General features: G+C 37.8%; 1 protein-coding gene across 1 annotated transcript; it reads right to left on the reverse strand.

Moving 5' to 3' along the window:
* Nucleotides 1-4,971: 4,971 nt before the first annotated feature.
* Nucleotides 4,972-16,985, reverse strand: LRIT3 (leucine rich repeat, Ig-like and transmembrane domains 3; the record flags this gene model as incomplete). The annotated part of the gene is made up of 4 exons (XM_084204359.1): nucleotides 4,972-6,385; nucleotides 7,406-7,711; nucleotides 15,140-15,618; nucleotides 16,870-16,985. The coding sequence occupies 4 exons, from the start codon at nucleotides 16,983-16,985 to the stop codon at nucleotides 5,322-5,324; spliced, it is 1,965 nt and encodes a 654-aa protein (XP_084060485.1). The 3' UTR covers nucleotides 4,972-5,321.
* Nucleotides 16,986-17,899: the final 914 nt, after the last annotated feature.

The following is a 17,899-nucleotide window of genomic DNA, read 5'->3' on the forward strand; positions in this document are numbered from 1 at the left end:
CTTAAACACAAGGGACCAGGCTACAAAACAAAAAATATAATTGACCCAAGCTATTTTTGGAGTCTCAAACAATTGGCCAATATTATCAGGAAAAAAATTCAAGACACATGACTCAGCAGTCCATCCAATCAGTCCATGGCATTAGATTTCATCATCATTAATTAAATCAGGTTCTTACAAAAACCAGTACTTATGAGTATTGGATTTAATATCCTTTTTCTTCAACAAAGGTGTGACTGTTTTAGGGAAAATAATACAAAGTAGACTATACATAGTGTTTTGTTCCTCTTTTCCAAAATAATACTAAACTAGAAGGAATAAATGAGAGACAAGCAAGAACCTGACCTAGAGATTTGTTCATGAATTTACTTATGGAAGTATTAGAGAAATTTGTTTCAGGATGCTAGAGGTTTTCTTCAACTGTATCTCTAAAGGAATAAAAATACTAAAAAAGATAAAAACAAAAAACGATTCATTTAGTTGACCAGACAAGCAACTTACTGAATTTAAATTTAAACTAGAGTTGCACAAAATATACTAGTAATTGTCATTTTGTTCTTACTTTCCATCTAGTCTAGTAGCATTCTCAAGTGCCAGGAAGCCTATACCAGCGGCCTTAGAAGAAACAACTTGAACTTTTCAAAGATCATAACCAAAAAATCCCAAAAAAACCAAAACAAACAAACAAAAAAGAAACTGCAAATTCCTTTTCCTCCTTAAAAAAAGATATTCCAGTAAAATATTTGATAGCTCATCATGTTTTAGAACAAAGTATTTTCCTGTCAGAGCTTCTTCTGCAAAATGTAGACATTCATACACTGTCAGTAAACTGGTACTCCATTATTATGAGAGGTTAGTTGTAGTTGTTTGCACAGTCAGCTCCTTTCATAATGCTCTTAAGTCAATCAAGGGTCTTTTTGAAATACCAGACCTCGAGTTAGAACAAATATACTTAAAATATATACCTGGCAAGTGCTATTGATCTTGCTGCAGCAATTCTACATTCTTTTTTAAAACACTAGGTTAGGATGTTATTTCATAAAACATAGAAAATGGAGAAAAGTGCAGCTACTTCTATATTGGAAAATATTATATCCTTTTGTTCATAGCTGCTTTCTGCCTTTTTGATTGAAATTATTCCCATCTTGAACACTTATGAAAAATAGAGCTTTGTAAAAAAAAAAAAAAATTTATCTCCTTCCAGGTTGATTTTCCTCTGTTTAGCAAGGGAGTCCTTCAGATATATCAAAATGACACATTGTTTGTGCCTCCATTCTGAAGGGAACTCTGATCTCTTGAAATTCAAAGTAAAAAAAAAAAATCAGTGATTTGTAAATAAAAGAGAAAGGCTCTGTTCTATGGAGAACTTCTCATTTTCAACAAAGAAACATGACAATGCTGAAATGGAGCTTCTGTGGCTTCCTATAACTCCTAGAATAATGCAATGAATTCCATGAGAGAAGGCATCCAGGTCAGCAGGTTTCCAATCTACACACAGGTAGATAATTTTTAAAAGGTTCATTTTGAAATTTCATCTCTGATGATGAAGAAGATTCAAGTTTCTGCTTACCTCCAGCCACAAATCTGACAAACTGGTTGGTTTTAAAACAAAATCATAGATAAAGATGGATGATTGTAACATATTCTATCTTGGTTTCAGAGTCTCTCCAGAACTGTTGCTGATGCATGCCCCTCTTTTTTTTGCAATAGACTCATAAGCTACCTGCTCATCCCTTTTCACTTTAAAGGCAGTGGTCTCCAAAAACCTCTCAGAACTTTCACTGGGGCACAGGCAGACTTTGAGACCAGCTTCAAGTGCATTCTTCAAATTCTCCCAGAGCCATTGTCCCACACTCCAGTTTTATAGCTGCCCTCACCTTGTCAAAACTGGGCATGTGTAGAGCTCCAACCATTGCAATAATCCAGCAGTATCTTCATGCATCATTTTACAGCCACCTGTCTGCAGATGCCCAGCACCCCTGCCACGTAAATGGCAGAATTGCAAGTAAAGGACATTGGGCACACAGTCACAGAATTCTCTAGGACATTACCCTTTTGTTGTTTCTAGCCTTCTTTCTGTATTTTCTCTCATTTCTTTTCAGACTTCCTTTTGTCCCCACAGTTACACTCATCACATGTTGTCTAAAGCTATAAACAAAGACGAAAGGGTCAGGAAAACACACTGCCTTGTATAAAACCAATTTTTTATTTTCATATGAAAACAACTTCTATTTTACTTACTTCTCTGAAAAGGTATTGACTTTGAAATGTCCTTTGTTTAGCCCCCTAGACCTAGTCCAAGTGTTAATGGTTTTGCTATTACAGACATTCTCATGTTACCCATGAAAGTTTTCTCTCTTAATTCCCTCCCAGAGAAAAGTAGGAGAATCTGATGATGGTGCAAGGAATATAAAGCCCACTGTGATCAATAGCAAGGATTAAAACAGATGCACAGATGCCTTAAGTTTGGCTTAGTAAGTGCCCATTGAAGCCAAGATTATGGTTTAATATGATAAAGTACTAAAAAGTATTATGATAAATACTATGCTCATTAAAACGCTAAGTAAAAATGAGGTTTACTTAGAATTCAGCTCACATTACTCAGTTATTTCATTAGTCATCCAGATTTGACACACCCATTGTAGGTAATGTATAAAAAGATGTCTAACTTTTTCTTTTTAGGAAAAGCAGGATGAATTCAGAAAGCAAAGTGCAAAATATATGAAAGGCAACACATGAACTCAGGCTAAAATCTCTCTGAATTTTCCTACACAGATTATAGTCCTCACTGTTCATACCAATGCTTACTCCAGTGTTGCATTTCAGAAGACATTATATAAATGATTATGGGTGACAAAACTATCTACAATGGTTCCATCATTAACAATTGACAATATAAAAAATTACATCTGTTAGCAAAGTATTTCTTCAGCATTTTAATCAAACCAGTTCTGGGTGATACAGTGCAATGTCTTTATTGTGTGATTTGCACTTTGTGTCAAATTCCTGCCAAAATTGCCCAGCACATTTGGTGTTTTGAGATGAGTTGAAGAAGCATGTCTGGATTATGTAACTGCTTTGTCACGAGAACCGTGGAAAAAATAAGGTATAACGTGTTTTCTTGAAAGAACATGCTCTTGATAGTAAATTTCATCTTTGATACACTGATAGCCCATGTGGCCAGAGATTAATTTCTAACTTTAGGACATGTTAATTCCACAAGGATTAGTCAAACACAGAGGTTTAACATCCACAAGTGAGCTCTCTCCAATGAACTGTGCACCACCTCAGTTTGAGATATTGATGCACCACCTACAAGACAGGTGATATCAATTTTGAATTTCAGAATTAGATTTAGAGCTTTGAAATCTGAAATCAAATACTCTCCAGGAAAAAAAGAAAAGTCAAAACAATTGTTCTCATTTATAAAAAACACGGTGTTTTTAATTGGAAACACCTTCAACAACTACTGACTATGCTGTCTATCAGGAAAATAGAAGGCAAATATTATAAAACTTCAGGTCCTGCACAAACCTGGTTCGTCATTAACGTGTCAGATGAACCTTGGTTTTGACACACAGAGAATCTCTTTTCCCTAAAAAATCATAAATTTAAAAAAAAAACAACCTGTCAAAGTAAAATAGTTTAGAAAGATAAAACCACTTTCATTGCAATCAAAATTATTAATGGAAAAAGAAGAAAGACTGATTTTTCACCACACATACTTGTAATGCAGAGAGGAACACCAAGGATGATTCTAAGTAGGCAAGCTAATTTTGCACTTTTGAACATCCCACCTGTTTCTTTATTACAGCTCCCATAGTCTCAAATACTCATTCTACTAATCCTGGTCACTGGACACCATGGTGTAGGTGCTACAGAGATTTTTCAGTGTGTTCATTTCCTGCCATGATTTTGTGTCAGAGGTTTTTTGACACCTCTCACCAAGCTGTGCCTTACAAGATAAGCTCATCAGCATTCCAGCAGGCAAAATTTCATCCTACATTAGTGACAGTAAGAAACGCTACTGTTTTGAAGCTGACAAACTAAGCTTTAGTTTGTAGTTTTCAGTAATATTTCTCCCTCTGGAAAATGTCAATTCCCAATTTCCTATCAAAACAAACAGTTCCTCTAGGCATAGAAAGGTCCAAGAAAACAACACAGCTGTAATATTCAGGAAGAACTGTGGCTCACAATTCATACATACTTCTAAATATAATATCCGTACCTAGAACAACAAAAGTTCTCTTATTTACTACAGGCATTAAAAAAAGCAGCCTCAGAATAGACTATTCATTGTTATCATTAACAGGCAATTCTGAATTCATTGTTGCTATTGATTTCTGCTTTTTAAACACGGGGCACATTCACAATTAACTTTCACTATGCTAATTAACTTCACATCCAACATGCCCTCCTCTTACTGTATATCAAACTCCTCTTACTGTATATAAAAAAACTCTCCTTTTACTGTATATCAAAAGGTATTATATTATTGCAGTGTAGTACATAATACTGTGCAATATCTGTGTCATATATTTACATATTGAAGTATGTGTTGCATTACACAGTACCACAGAATTTTCTGTACAGAGATTTCTGAAATTGAGGTATATAGACAGACACATCCAAGTAAATTCTAAGGCTGAGATTTTGCAATAAGATCATCTGATGTAAGTTAATATAATAATCTAGTGTCTCTCAGTTACTTCAGGACACCAAAGAAGCTTCTTTGCCCTTTGCAATAACATCTGCAAAATGACAATAAGATGTGTATTGTACCCCTCAAGAGCCCATAAACTGTGACTTCTGTCTTGACTGGCCAGAGAATACTTCAACCCAAGATACTGTACAAACAGCTGTATGACACCTCGAAGCGCAAGCTGATGTCAGAAGAAAACTTGTATATTCAAATAAAGTTTTGATCACAATAGAAGTAGTTAAAACTGTTTTCCTATTATGTTGAAAAACATCACTTCCAAGAAGATTGTGATGCATGCCGCTAGCACATCATGTGGTAAAATGAGAGAAGAGAAAACAGAAATGCTTTAATAAAAAAAAAATATCTTTAACCATAGAACCATTTCATGCTGCATTTTTCTTTGGAAGAACATCCCTCCTTCACATCCAAAATCACAAACATAAAAAATAAGAAAATAAACAGGCAACATTTTTCTTCTATTCCCCTTCCTACCCACCACCATCCAGTAAGACTCTATTACACCAGAGTTTATTATAGCATCAACCTGCTCACAGATGCAGCATCACCATTTTGAATTAATTTTACCTATTATTTATTTCATCTCCACCCTCACCCATGTTCAGCACAGATACTCAGACCTGGAGCCCTCACTTTTGAAGGTCATTTGAGAATCCATGCTTGACCTAGAGCAAAGGAGAAGTCTTTCTGACTCATCCGTGTACCTTCGTGCCCAGAGCTGGTCCCCGGCACCCAGGGTTCGAGGCTTCAGAGACAGTGTTTCAAATTGCACGTAAGTCTCTTTTGCAAGTTCAGCTTCCTTTGCAGATTTTGGTTTCAAATGAAGTTTTAAAACTTTGTAGAGTAAGAAAAATATCAGAGGTAAGACAACCACACATGCTGCACTGCTGGCCACTATCAGAATAGAAAACTCAGAGCTGCTTTCATCATTTAACCCATCAGTGGAGAAAACAACACACTGCTCTTTTGTAGGTGGCACACCTTTGGGAGAGACACATGCCATATATTGAGTACTAGGTTGCAAACCATCGATTGTGACTTTGTTTTTGTTAGAATCAGTGCTGAGAGGCAACATATCTTTCTCACCATACTTGGAATACAACACAGTCACAGCAGAATTGCCTGTGGCATTCACAGTTTTCCAAGTTAAGGTCACTCTTTCATCAGATTCACTGATCACTCTTAGGTTCTTCACAGTAACATTTTGCTCAGCCATACCTGCTGTACTCAATGAAGTATCCTCACCTTTCTTGCTTGAATCTCCAACCTGCTTTTTGTTTCCATTTGTCACTGCCTTTGAAACTTTCTTTCCATCTAACGTGAGCCTGGCTTGCTTTTTGTCAGTAAATGTCATGCTGGTTGATCTTTCAGTGCTCACCAGGGCTGTGGTGGTCGACGTGATGGGAAGAGGTGTGGTTGTCCTCTCGGGTTCCTGCCTGGATTCCTCCTGAGTTGTATTCTGCCTCTCAGCCTCTGGCTTCCTCCCAAACTTCTGTGGTGACACAGTTGTAGTAACTACACCAACCACTGTGACAGTCACAGCAGCTTCTGACATTCCTGCCAAGTTCTTAGCTTTACATCTGTATTCTCCTGCGTCCTTGTATGAAATTCCTGTCAAGCTCATTATGGACCACCTGACACCCTCTCCAGGAGTTTCTTGAATTACTATGGGAAAATACAAAGAGTGAAACATTAAGAATGGGTAGTAAAAAGGAAGTAAACATTGTTAGAATACTTCTTACCTTTCTGCCAGAAGGAATTACATGTATAAAAATTTTAAAAATGAAACACAAGCAGCCAAAAATCACAACAACAACAACAACAACAACAACAACACCTCAAATTTCCAAAACAAACTATGGAATTCCCAGACATATTCTATTATTAAATAAAAGTGCTCAGCTTGGGTCAAAATGGAAATAAATGTCTAGAGTAATCAGAATATAGTTTGCAGTTTCACTAAAAAAAAAAACAAAACCTCATAAAGTGAAATCAAATGTCTTAAAGCTACTATTGACTCTTAAATACAAGACCCACTGACTTCCTGTGACACCATGCTACCCATTTAAAATGCTACTGGAAATTTCCTTTGTCCTAAGATATTTCAGTTCTCTTACCTTCATCAGACCTATGATAACTGCCAACTACTTGGCATTAGCAAGTAGCATTTTTTACATTTAAGTTATTACATAAGTATCTGTCATGGCAGCTAGAATGATGTCAGACAATGATGCCTTGCATCATTTGCACATAGAAAACATAAATTTGGAAAATGTTGTGTTTATTATGCTGAGTTTTAAGTTGCCCAGTTATGGCCTCACTGGCTTTTTTAACGTGAACATTTTCAAACAGAGTTTCCAGCAAAAAATTCTCCTTTCTACTTTCTAGCTTCTGAGTTAGGGTCCAACTAACCCAAACTCCATTTCCCTTTATCCTCCCCCCACTTCATCCATTTCTCCGTTCCACACACATTGTTCTTGTAACAGACCACCTCCACAACCAAAACAGTCTGCTGGATCTGTTAAGACCCCAAACTAGACAGAGAATTTCGTAAGAGCCGTTGCACAGATACAATCGCTAGCTTGACACAATACATGATCCTTTGTTGCCCATTACAATGATCTCAAAGCACAAGCAACCCAACAATTTTTGGTTCTCCCATTTCGTAGAAAAGAGCAGTTATACCTGTGTAGTTCACTGGAATATTGTCTGACCTATTCCAAGTGAGCTGTGGTGTTGGGTACCCCGTGGCATCACAGCGTAGCAGGACGTTGCTGCCCAGCGGGGAGGTGATTTTTGTTGCCGAGGTCATCACAGATGGTTTCAGACACTGCTCCAACTCAGCTCTCTGGAACAAGATTCCTGCCAGGCTCTCAGGTCCACTACATGAAACCAATGGATCAAGAAGTACAACGGAGGTGTCCACAATTTTGGAAAATTCAATTAGCTTTGAAATGCGACAGTCACAAAACCACGGGTTGTCCTGAAAACCTGAGGCAAGGAGGGAAGTGAGGAAAGAAAAAAAAAGTTGTCAGTCAATATATGGACATTGTGATTACAGTGTGACACATGATTATCACCAAATACAAACAAGGACAACCCTGGACCTATTCTGAGCTAATCTTTTCTCTTTCAACTTGTGGTTTTTGTTCAGCTGATTGGTGGGGGAATATTTTCAGAGGCTGGGGAGAAGAAGTTTATGGGAGCTTAGTGATATGCTGGCATTACCTGTGCTTAACTTTGCTATTTATCTACCACATTTAAAACCACTTTGAAAAGATGTCTTAAGACTGATGATACATTTTCACCTGCCTGTGCCTCCTGGAAAGACAGCTTCTCTTTGCTTTGTGTCACTCTCCTCTCCTCTTAGTCCTTCTTTAGGCTCTTTCAGCTCGACCTTCCCTGACCCTTTTTTCAATGCTTGAGGAGAATACAATGATTTAAGGGTTTACAGCTTACACCAACATCTCTGCCCCTTGAGAAAAAAGGATAAAGGCTAAGGAGAAAAAGCTTTAGGCCAACAAAATTTTTATCTGGCTCTGAACCACACCAATATTGTTAGAAGTTGGCTTCACTACAGCCTCTGAAATATATTCAAGAAGAATAACAGAAGAGTAGAAAATATTTTTATGATGGCACACAAGAACCCTCTCTCTTCTGTCAGAGCCAATAACATTTGCTTCTTGCTTCCAGTATATTAATTAGAAGCTTTTCCCTCTTTGTCAATTTATGACTTTGGAAGAGAATAACCATTTCTGAGGAATATCAGTCTAAATCCTCAGCTGGTATTGATTACCCCACTATGTTGACTTTCATAGAGCAACATATAGCATATATGCATATTATATCATATATTATATATCATATATTATATATCATATATTATATATCTTTTTTTTTTTTTTTTTTTCATAGAGCCTGGTGAGTGGCTTCACCAGGTAAAACACGACACAGCATATCACTCAGGAGTTCAAGTATTTTCTTATTGGACTCATACTTTTGAATATGCCTTTCTCATTTTCTCCAAATACTACTAATAAACAAAACTTATGGTCTGAAACAAGGGATGGTATGCAAGGACTCCTTTTACTGATCAGTACAATAAACAAGTCATATAAGACAAACCAATGTAGAAAGAAAAAAGTACCCTGAATATCTGCAAATATTTTTCAGAGTTTAATTTTAAAAATCATCAAAACAGCTATTGGGAAAATGATGTGTTGTTCTGGAAAAACCTGCAGATGAAAGAATACATGAATATTTAACTACTTCTTCCTTTTACCACCAGACCAAGATTAGGTTATTTTAAGCACAATGGTAGTGATTGGTTAAAACTATGGTAAACCCCAATTAATCCCCGCTCTTTAAAACAACACTTGACCTGAAGAGATTCCATGTCTTTGACATCACAATCCCATTTCACCCCTTCCAGACAGAAGACATTTTACATCTATTCACTACTTATTGTTTGTGGGGAACAGAGAAGAAGTCAAAGGAAAGTGAGGAAAGCAGCAACTGCTTTTCCTCAAAAAAATCTCCAAAACATAAATATGTTGCCTGTGAACTTCACACACATATTTATAAGGAGAAAAGATACTGTCCAAGTGTTTTCTATATCTATGTACATCCACTTCTTGTGCTCGTAGGAATTCTGCTCAATCAAACACATGTATGTAACTATTTGTGCTCTTCTTTTCAATTAGGGAAGCTCTGTAGTCAGAGACAATACTCCGGTAATTTTCTTTTTCTTCTCACTTTCTTGCAATTTTCCTCACTATGTTAAGAAATTTACTGCAGGAAAGGAAGGGGTTTATTATTGTTTTTAACCAACTTGAAGCACTCAAAGCCTTTGAAATAGAACCAAAGAATGGTTACATTAGAAAAGACCTTTAAGACCATTAAGTCCAACTGCTAACCCAGCACTGCCAAGTCCAGCACTAAACCATGACCCTAAGTGCTACATTTACATGTCTTTTAAATACCTCCAGGAGTGGTGACTCCACCACTTCCCTGAGCTCCCTCTCAGTGAAGGAACTTTTCCTAATATATATACACCTACACAGCTTTCATATTGTCCCAATGTCCTGAAGAAAAGCTCAAGTCATTATAACAGGTATCAGAAATTGCCAAAATGAAAGGAATGATGAAGCAACAATGAACAGTCCTTAGATTGGATGATTGTTTAGTCCAGCCTGGGACACAGATTTGTAGGGCAAAGGAAGAGTTATGTCAGTCAGCCACTTCATCTTCCCCATCCATCCTGCTTCCTGATTAAACTGCCTAAAGAAGCAGGATTTATACAAATAAATATAACAGATACAACTACATCAGTTCCTTCCTTGCCCCCACAGCACAGCCCCTCAGTTTATCTGTGTCTTTCCAATATCTGACAGTATTCACATTATTTCTAGCCATTGTAAACCACCAAGTTATGTCAATTCTCAAAATGAAAAGATGAAAGTACTATTGAATTGGAAGCAAGATAAAACACTGAATTTCATTATACTTCAGTTAGTGTTGAAGAGAACAGAAATGTGAATGTACATCTAGTTTCCAAGCTACGAGGGGCATTTTGAATTTCATTCAACAGTTTGCACTGACAAGATGTTAGAAGTGAAAACAAACACATGAAAGAATAAAGAAAAGTTTTAAAAGGGGGGGGGGGGCAGAATTAGAAAATTGAAGATATTAGGTGGCTTTAATCAAAGAAATAATTTCTTAAGAAGCAAAAATTAAAATAATGATAAATCTCTGATGGCACATGTATCTGAGTAAAGAGAATGTTTTTATAAACCCTGGATTCTTTTGTAGAAATATCAAGGCAGCTTGTTGATCTGAGAATGAAATACTAGCCAAGGTAAAACAAACATCAATAAATATTTATGCACTGTGATATAAATCTAAAATAGCACTGCATATTTTAGATTTAGCATATTTTATATTTACTCTCACACCTTTATATGTATGCTTGCACACACAATGGCAAACTTATGCATATGTGTGTCTGTGCATGTACATTTTTGTAGTCTCCTCAGTAAGCAGGGTTTCCCTGGTTGTGTCAATATGGACTTTAGCTATGAGTAAAATTTCCTTTGTAAATCAGTAACTCAGACCATAACTTGTGTAACACGCTGACTTTTAGTTGCTCCAAAATAGCAAGATGTAAACTATTCAAGTTTTGGGCTGATAAAAATATTCACCACAGCTTGGGCCTGCCTACCCCAGGCTCTTTCCAACTGAACCTACACATTTTGATCCATGGTTCTAAACAGTAAATTCCATATCCAACACTGTGCCACAGCAATTTCACCACATGGCAATTGCTAAGGGAGTAGTTTCAGGAAAAGCAACATCTACACAGTGGCTCAGCTTAACAGGTGGGAGCCTTGTGGACCTGCAGTATTCCACATTTTTGGCACCTCTGCATGTAACAGAGGCAAGATCTCACATAACTGCCACTCTGTCAAATACTGGACTCTTCTGTTCCTCCCAATGACTCTCTAGAGTTCATCATATGGAAAAAGCTACTACCATCATTCCTGCCAGAAATGTAAATCTCTGTACAGCAGCCAGTGCTGGAATTTAGTTGTGATTTGGATCAAAGTATCAGGCTATGGCTCCAGAGGTAACCAAGAGGGCGAGAGGAATTCACACACTGGTCCCCCAGTCACTTGCAGTGTTTAATTTCCAGCTCACTCCAGAGCTTTGCTCTGAGCTGTTCCAAAGGGCACTTTCCAAGACAAAGCCAGACATGGGTCCAGGGACAGTGGGCACTCCAGGGTCGCTCTCTGAAAGGTTTATGGATGAGACCACACCAAAGATGGCTCTCTCCATCCTGTTGTTTCCCCCAAAGCAAGTGCAGCGGGTTTTGTACCTCCCAACTATTCTGCATGTCTGTCAGCCCTTCAAGCATACACACACCCCTGCTATTTCATATTTCAAAAGCACAGATGAATGATTTCCAATGCAATTCTCACATAACTTCAGGCAGGTTAGACTGAAGAAAAAATACCCCCATTCCCAGAATTACATTTGAGAGTCACTGTAGCACCCTGTAGAGCCCACAGAGAACCAAGGGCTAAATCTTACAAAGTATGGAACAGACAGTCAGCTTTAAAGAGAGCTGCCCCTAAACTGTGTGGATAAGAGCCAGAGCGAGCCACTTGGCCAAAGGGCCAAGAATCATTCCCCAAGCCTCTTTCATTTAGCATAGTGCACACACACAGAGGAACATCATACAGTGGGAAGTAGTTAAAAAACCTCTTAGTACAGAGATGATGAACTGGAGTAAGGAGATATCAACATGCCAGTCCTCTGGCAAAAGTAGCCTTTGGGTCCTCCAAGAATCCTTGAAGTAAATGTGGGGAACCTGAACTTTCTCATACAAGCAACTGTCTTGATGCTCAGTCAAGACACCAAAAATAAAATTGCCTCCTGGTGTTAAAAAATACATTTGCACAGACATATGAGTTTAGGGCCTTGCTGGTTTTGATCTTGTTAATTACATGCACATGACAATCTTGTTTTGCCAGAACCAGCAGAGAAGACAGCTCAAGTCATAATTGATTATACTAATTAGAATCTGACTGCTGTGTTTCTGACTAGACAAAACCAGCATTTATTTACTCTGGGTTTCAGCTTCCAGCAGAGTTCTGGCTGCAGTGATCATTCCATATAGGTACACAGGTCAGGCTGAATGCTCCCCCAGAGAGTGGCTGGAGCACATAGGACACTCTTGAGCATCAAAGCGTGCAATTGTGGGCATCTCATTTTAAGATAAACATTTTTTAAATCTAAAGGTGTCCAAAGGGAACCAATAACTATGATAGAAAATGAAAAGAAAATAAAAATACCACACACAGAAAAAAAAAAAAAAAGCCAAACCAAACAAATGAAAAAACCCAACAAAACAAAAACAAAACAAAACAAAACAAAAAACCCAACTCAAACAAAAACCAACCAACCAAAAAACCCACAAAAACCTACACATTATATTAGAAGCTGGTGAAAGAAATTGTGTGGTTAGTTAGGATGGCAAACAGGGAGGGAAAGCCTAAGAAAGCTTACAATAAGAGATGGTGATTAGTTTTTTTGTATGGCCATGCCCTGTAGGACAAGAGGTAATCAGCTTAGTTTGCAGTAAGGGAGATTGAGGTTAGATATTAGGAGAAACTTTCTCACTACCCTGATAGATAAGCACTGGAGCAGGTGACCATGGAAGGCTCTGGGGTGGTCTGGCCACAGCTTTAAGAACAGCAGACTTTACCAGAATGGCTCAGCAACTCTGGGCCTGTATCCCTGTAGGCTAGGTCCTTCCTGACCACATATCTCTGTGATCCCTATCTGTAGCTCAAGGAGGAGGAGGAGAATATCTATGGGATGCACTTCTTTCTCAGGTTCCAGCAAGCGCAGTAGAGAAAGGAGGGCCATCAGAAAGGAAGCACTAATACCCAATGGAGTCTAAATAAACCTGTCAAAATAACCCACAACATAAAGAGCATTGTACTTTCTAATCTCCAGAGAAAGGGGATGTTTTCTTATTCACTATAAAGTTTCTTATGTAGCAAGCACTGTCTGTCTGCATTGGGATAAACTCATAGGAAAACGATGATGTCCATGAAAAAAAAAAAAAAAAGAATTCAGCTAATTGATTCACAGCTTACCCAAGGTAAATTTACTCAATATAACACAAGGAAAGTACCACCTGGCATTTTGTATTCTCAGATGCAAATCTAAAATGGCTACACAGAGCCTCCCTTAACACCTAACAATATAAAAAAAAAGAGAAGCAAGGTTATGTTTAAACCCAGTGTGTGTTCCTCTCTGGAGGCCTGTGTTAAAACCCAGCTGTATTTCATAATAGAAAATGGTCCAAAGGTCACATCCCAAGCCTTCAAAGAACTCAATGCTGGCAACAGAGGGTTTGCCAGGACTACAGGAGGCTGGAAAAGTGCCTGCACCAAGGAAGCCTGCAGATGACTCCCAGAGTTAAGGGGAGAGAAGAGTGTGTGAGGGTTTAAGATTTTTTTGGCAGTTTTTTGTGTTGGGGGTTATTTTATTTTTTTAGTTCCTTTTGTTTTGCCTGAAGTGGTGAGGGCTATGTAAGACAAGGAAACCAATTAATCTCCAGGACTCCCACATGAGATCATGAAGATTAGGTCTAGCACAATTAGCTCCCACTTTACAGCCTCCTGTAGTCTTCAGTGTGGGGACAGGGAAAGGAGCTCTGAGATCTGAGATGAACTTACTTTTACAGGTTTTACTCTTTTTTTTTAATCCTGAATAAATTAAAACCCTTTGTCATGCAAGCCTACAGTTACCAAATTCATGAAGCCATGCAGCCTACTTGCATGTATTAAGTTAGTTATATAAAATATTATCTGAATGACAGTTTCAAGCTGCAATTTCTGCTGTGAAACAAAGCAGCTGAACAAATGGACACTGAATATTGAGAGTTTAGATCAAGAAATTGGAAATATTGGGCAGTACAATGCAAGACAGACCTTTACCAGTGCTTATAGAATTACTGCAGTACAGACAGCCAGCTGGTTTTCCTCCCTTCCACCTGCTGCACTACAAACACATCAAAATATGCACTTCTATGATAGAGAATAACAGTATTGATAGAACTGTTCCAGCCTGAGGCTGAAGAAGAGAAAGGGGTTACCCTGGCAAGACTAGAAAGTGGAGATAAAGTGTCAGATAAAGCACAATGCCACAAACAGAACTGATGCAACTCCATATTAGAGAAGGGGATCAAATTATGAAAAAAATCAGTCTGACCAAATTATTCTTAAATACTTACCTTAAACACCATAAAAAGTTCCATGAATCTATAGGGATTAGACTCCTATTTACACTCATATTCAATATGTAAATGTGAAAAAACTTCAGGATAATCAGTCAGCTTTAGAGTAATGCAAGGTCAGCAGAGGTCCCAGAAAGACCAGAGCTGCCCTCTTCTAAGCCACCAACACTATCTGCAGCATTGTGTCACAGGACAGGCTTTATAAGAGAATCAGCTCTAGCTGCCTGCTTGGCCTGGGAGCCTCTGGAAAAGAGCAGCTGCAAATGAACAGCTTACAGTTGCAAACACAAACAAAGATGAGGGAAATGTCACCCTGTAAGTCCTGTATTTATATAGCTACTGAATGGCCTGTATTCCTGCAATCTGGATTCTCATAGCTTTTACTTCAGTTTTATAGCTTTGAGGTAACAACACACAGGGAGGTCACTGTCTTCATTTTATGGTTTTCTACTACCAGCAGAAAATAAATAAATGACCACAGAGCAAACCACAAGAGTGACCTGGATAAAACCCCCTTTCCTGAATCCTAGGCTGGTCCCCTGACTGTTCTCACTTGCAATTTAATGTTCAGGTATATTTCAGCAAGGAATGAAACCGGCTGCTCAACATACCCAAGATTACTCTCTGTGTCACCAGAATGTCTGTGCTCTTGGACACTATAGCTCCTGAGAAGGGGGGCCAAATGTCCATGAGGTCTGATGGCAAGGTGGTCAGCTTGTTGCTGGATAGGTCCAGGTAGATGAGGTTTCTCAGGTAGCGGCCAGCATCAGCAGGAATGCTGGTCAACTTGTTGTTGTGGAGATCAAGAGTCCGTAAGTTGGGCATCTCGGCCAGGGATTCCCAAGGGAAAGTTGAGAGCAGATTACCATCCAGCCTCAGCTCATGCAGCTTTTTCAAGTTATAGAAGCTGCTGATATCAATGTTGGCTACACAGTTGTAAGTGACCCACAGGTATTTGAGATCCACCAGGTAGTAAAAGGCTTCGGTCGGAATCCTTCGTATGACAGTTTTCTCTATACGAAGCTTTACAGTATCCACAGGAACATTCACGGGGATCTCATACATGTCAGGGTCATTACAGAGTACAGACCTAGCAACAGGGAAGGGAAAAAAAAAAAAAAAAAAAGGAGAGAGGCATATTTGCATTTATTTACCAGAAGTCTGAATTTCAGATTTAAATGCAAATGCTGTAACTTTCTGCAACACTACTACCAGAACAAAGAACAGGGAAACCAAGAACAGTCCTCTGCATTTGAAAGTTGAACGAACTCCACAAACATGGAGTCTCTAAGGACAAAAAGAATACAAACCAGAAGTGATCCTTTCATATGAAACCTAGATTTGCTTCATTCTAAAGTATATAAGCACCACGCTCTATCCAACCCTCACTCTACTGACAACTGAAAGACAGAAGCCATTGTACAAGGAATAGTACATGCATACATCTCAAGTGGGAAATGCATGCCCCCTAATTAAAAATATTAAAATTCAAAATTAAGATTACTAATCCTTAATTTTTCTGTATGATGAAGATTCAAAGTATTTTCCATACCTACCTTTTGGAATAGACTGAAAATTGAAAATATACCAAAGAAAATTCAATAAAGAAGTGCTTTTTGTCCCTCTTGTTGATGCCTATGTACAAATTACTTGTTTATAGAGATGAAAAGAACTTTCTGCTCACAATGATTTCAGTGAAATGGGATTTCTCCGCATTTTTAATTATTTGATTTCAAGAAAATTTCTTTGGGGTATACTGTTTGTATATACTAGCCTGAAGAATCTCCTGCCTTCAATAAGTCTATCCTTCATTTTCTCCCCCTTTTCTCTTGATTATTCCTCTTTTTTATTTTTTTCCTCATGCAGCTTTATTCCAGATAGCCTGTGACAAATAGCAATGACAAAGAGTATCTCCTAAAATTGACGTGACAATACCAGGTCACCACATTTCAAATTAACCTCCTTACTATCAAAAATTACATAATTTACTGTGGATTAAAAAAATTAAAAACTACTGTATTTATTTAACCAGAATCATCTTACACTACTTAACTAGTTTGTAGAAATAGAAAGAACCTTGCAATAGTAGGAACATCATGGAGCAGAAAGAAATTGCCACCTGCAAAAAAATGAAGATTTAGAGTAGCTATTTGCTAAGCACAAAGCCATAATCACCATCTGCTCCTGTTCAGGAATGCTGCTAGCCATAGACCGCTAATGTAAATATGCCTTCATTGCAACTATGCTAGAAATAATTTGCAATGTCTGAGAATGTTATCTCTAATTTCTTCAACCCTTTTCCTTATAAATGGCCCTACATAACAGATAATAAAATATATACCTTGTTCCAGTGCCATCACTTCTGCCATGGTAAACGCAAGTGCATTGTGAAGGACAAAAGCCATGAACTTCTTCAAAAAAACTCATTAGGAGGTAGAAGAAAATAAACAGATACATGGCTTCCTCCCAGAAGAACTGACATGAAGAAATGTAAAGGCTTTATTCCTAGGCATTCATGTGCAGTGTGCTACAAATGTGAATGTAGCCATCCATTTAGTAACAGCAGATTACAACAGATTAGCCCAGATCTGTGGTTGCTTAACCTTCAAATGTATCCTGAATGCCATCAGTTAAACCAGCTCACTCTTTACTCTGTCAGAACACACTCTGCTTCAAATCACATCCAACCATGTTCCAAGGTTGTTTTAATATGTAGATTGCAAAGTTAGTGTGCAATAAAATATATCTTTTCTTCTCCTAAGAGGCAGTGCATATATTATACTGTCTATAAAGTGTTCCAAGGTTCCTGAAGGAAATCTAGTACACCATGAGGATATTGCATGGCATTTTCTTTAATACTGAAAATGGCAAATTAATAGGAAGCCTAGATTCCAGAGCTTTTAAAAAATCCTGTAAAAACAGGTTTTGCCAAAAATACATATATGGTTTAAGTTTTACACTGCAAAGCCAAACTGCATACACACACACACATAATAGTTGAAGCTAAATCTATACAGTCATCTTTTTCACCCTGAATAAATCTATTGCTCATACTGACAAAGGTTTTCCTTGAAAATTAAACATCAGACCTACGTAAGCATAAGATTGACTTAGAAGGATGAGAAATTACCATAAATATTTACTGAGTTTTATGCACCTCCCAAGTGTGAAGCTTTAGGGTACATTTTGTCACATTTTCAGAATTTGCTGTGCAGTCACAAGAACTAGAAACCTGCTACTTACAAAACAAAAGCTGTCTTTACTACAAATTATTTTGGTTCTACCAGTCAAATTTTTAAAAATATTTTAAATACGCTGAAATTCCTTCAAAACCCTAAAACCTAATAAAAGACTCTATGGGGTCAGTGTAG

This window comes from Fringilla coelebs (genome assembly GCF_963513975.1).
Source record: "Fringilla coelebs genome assembly, chromosome: 4".
NCBI classification, from domain to species: Eukaryota; Metazoa; Chordata; class Aves; order Passeriformes; family Fringillidae; genus Fringilla; species Fringilla coelebs.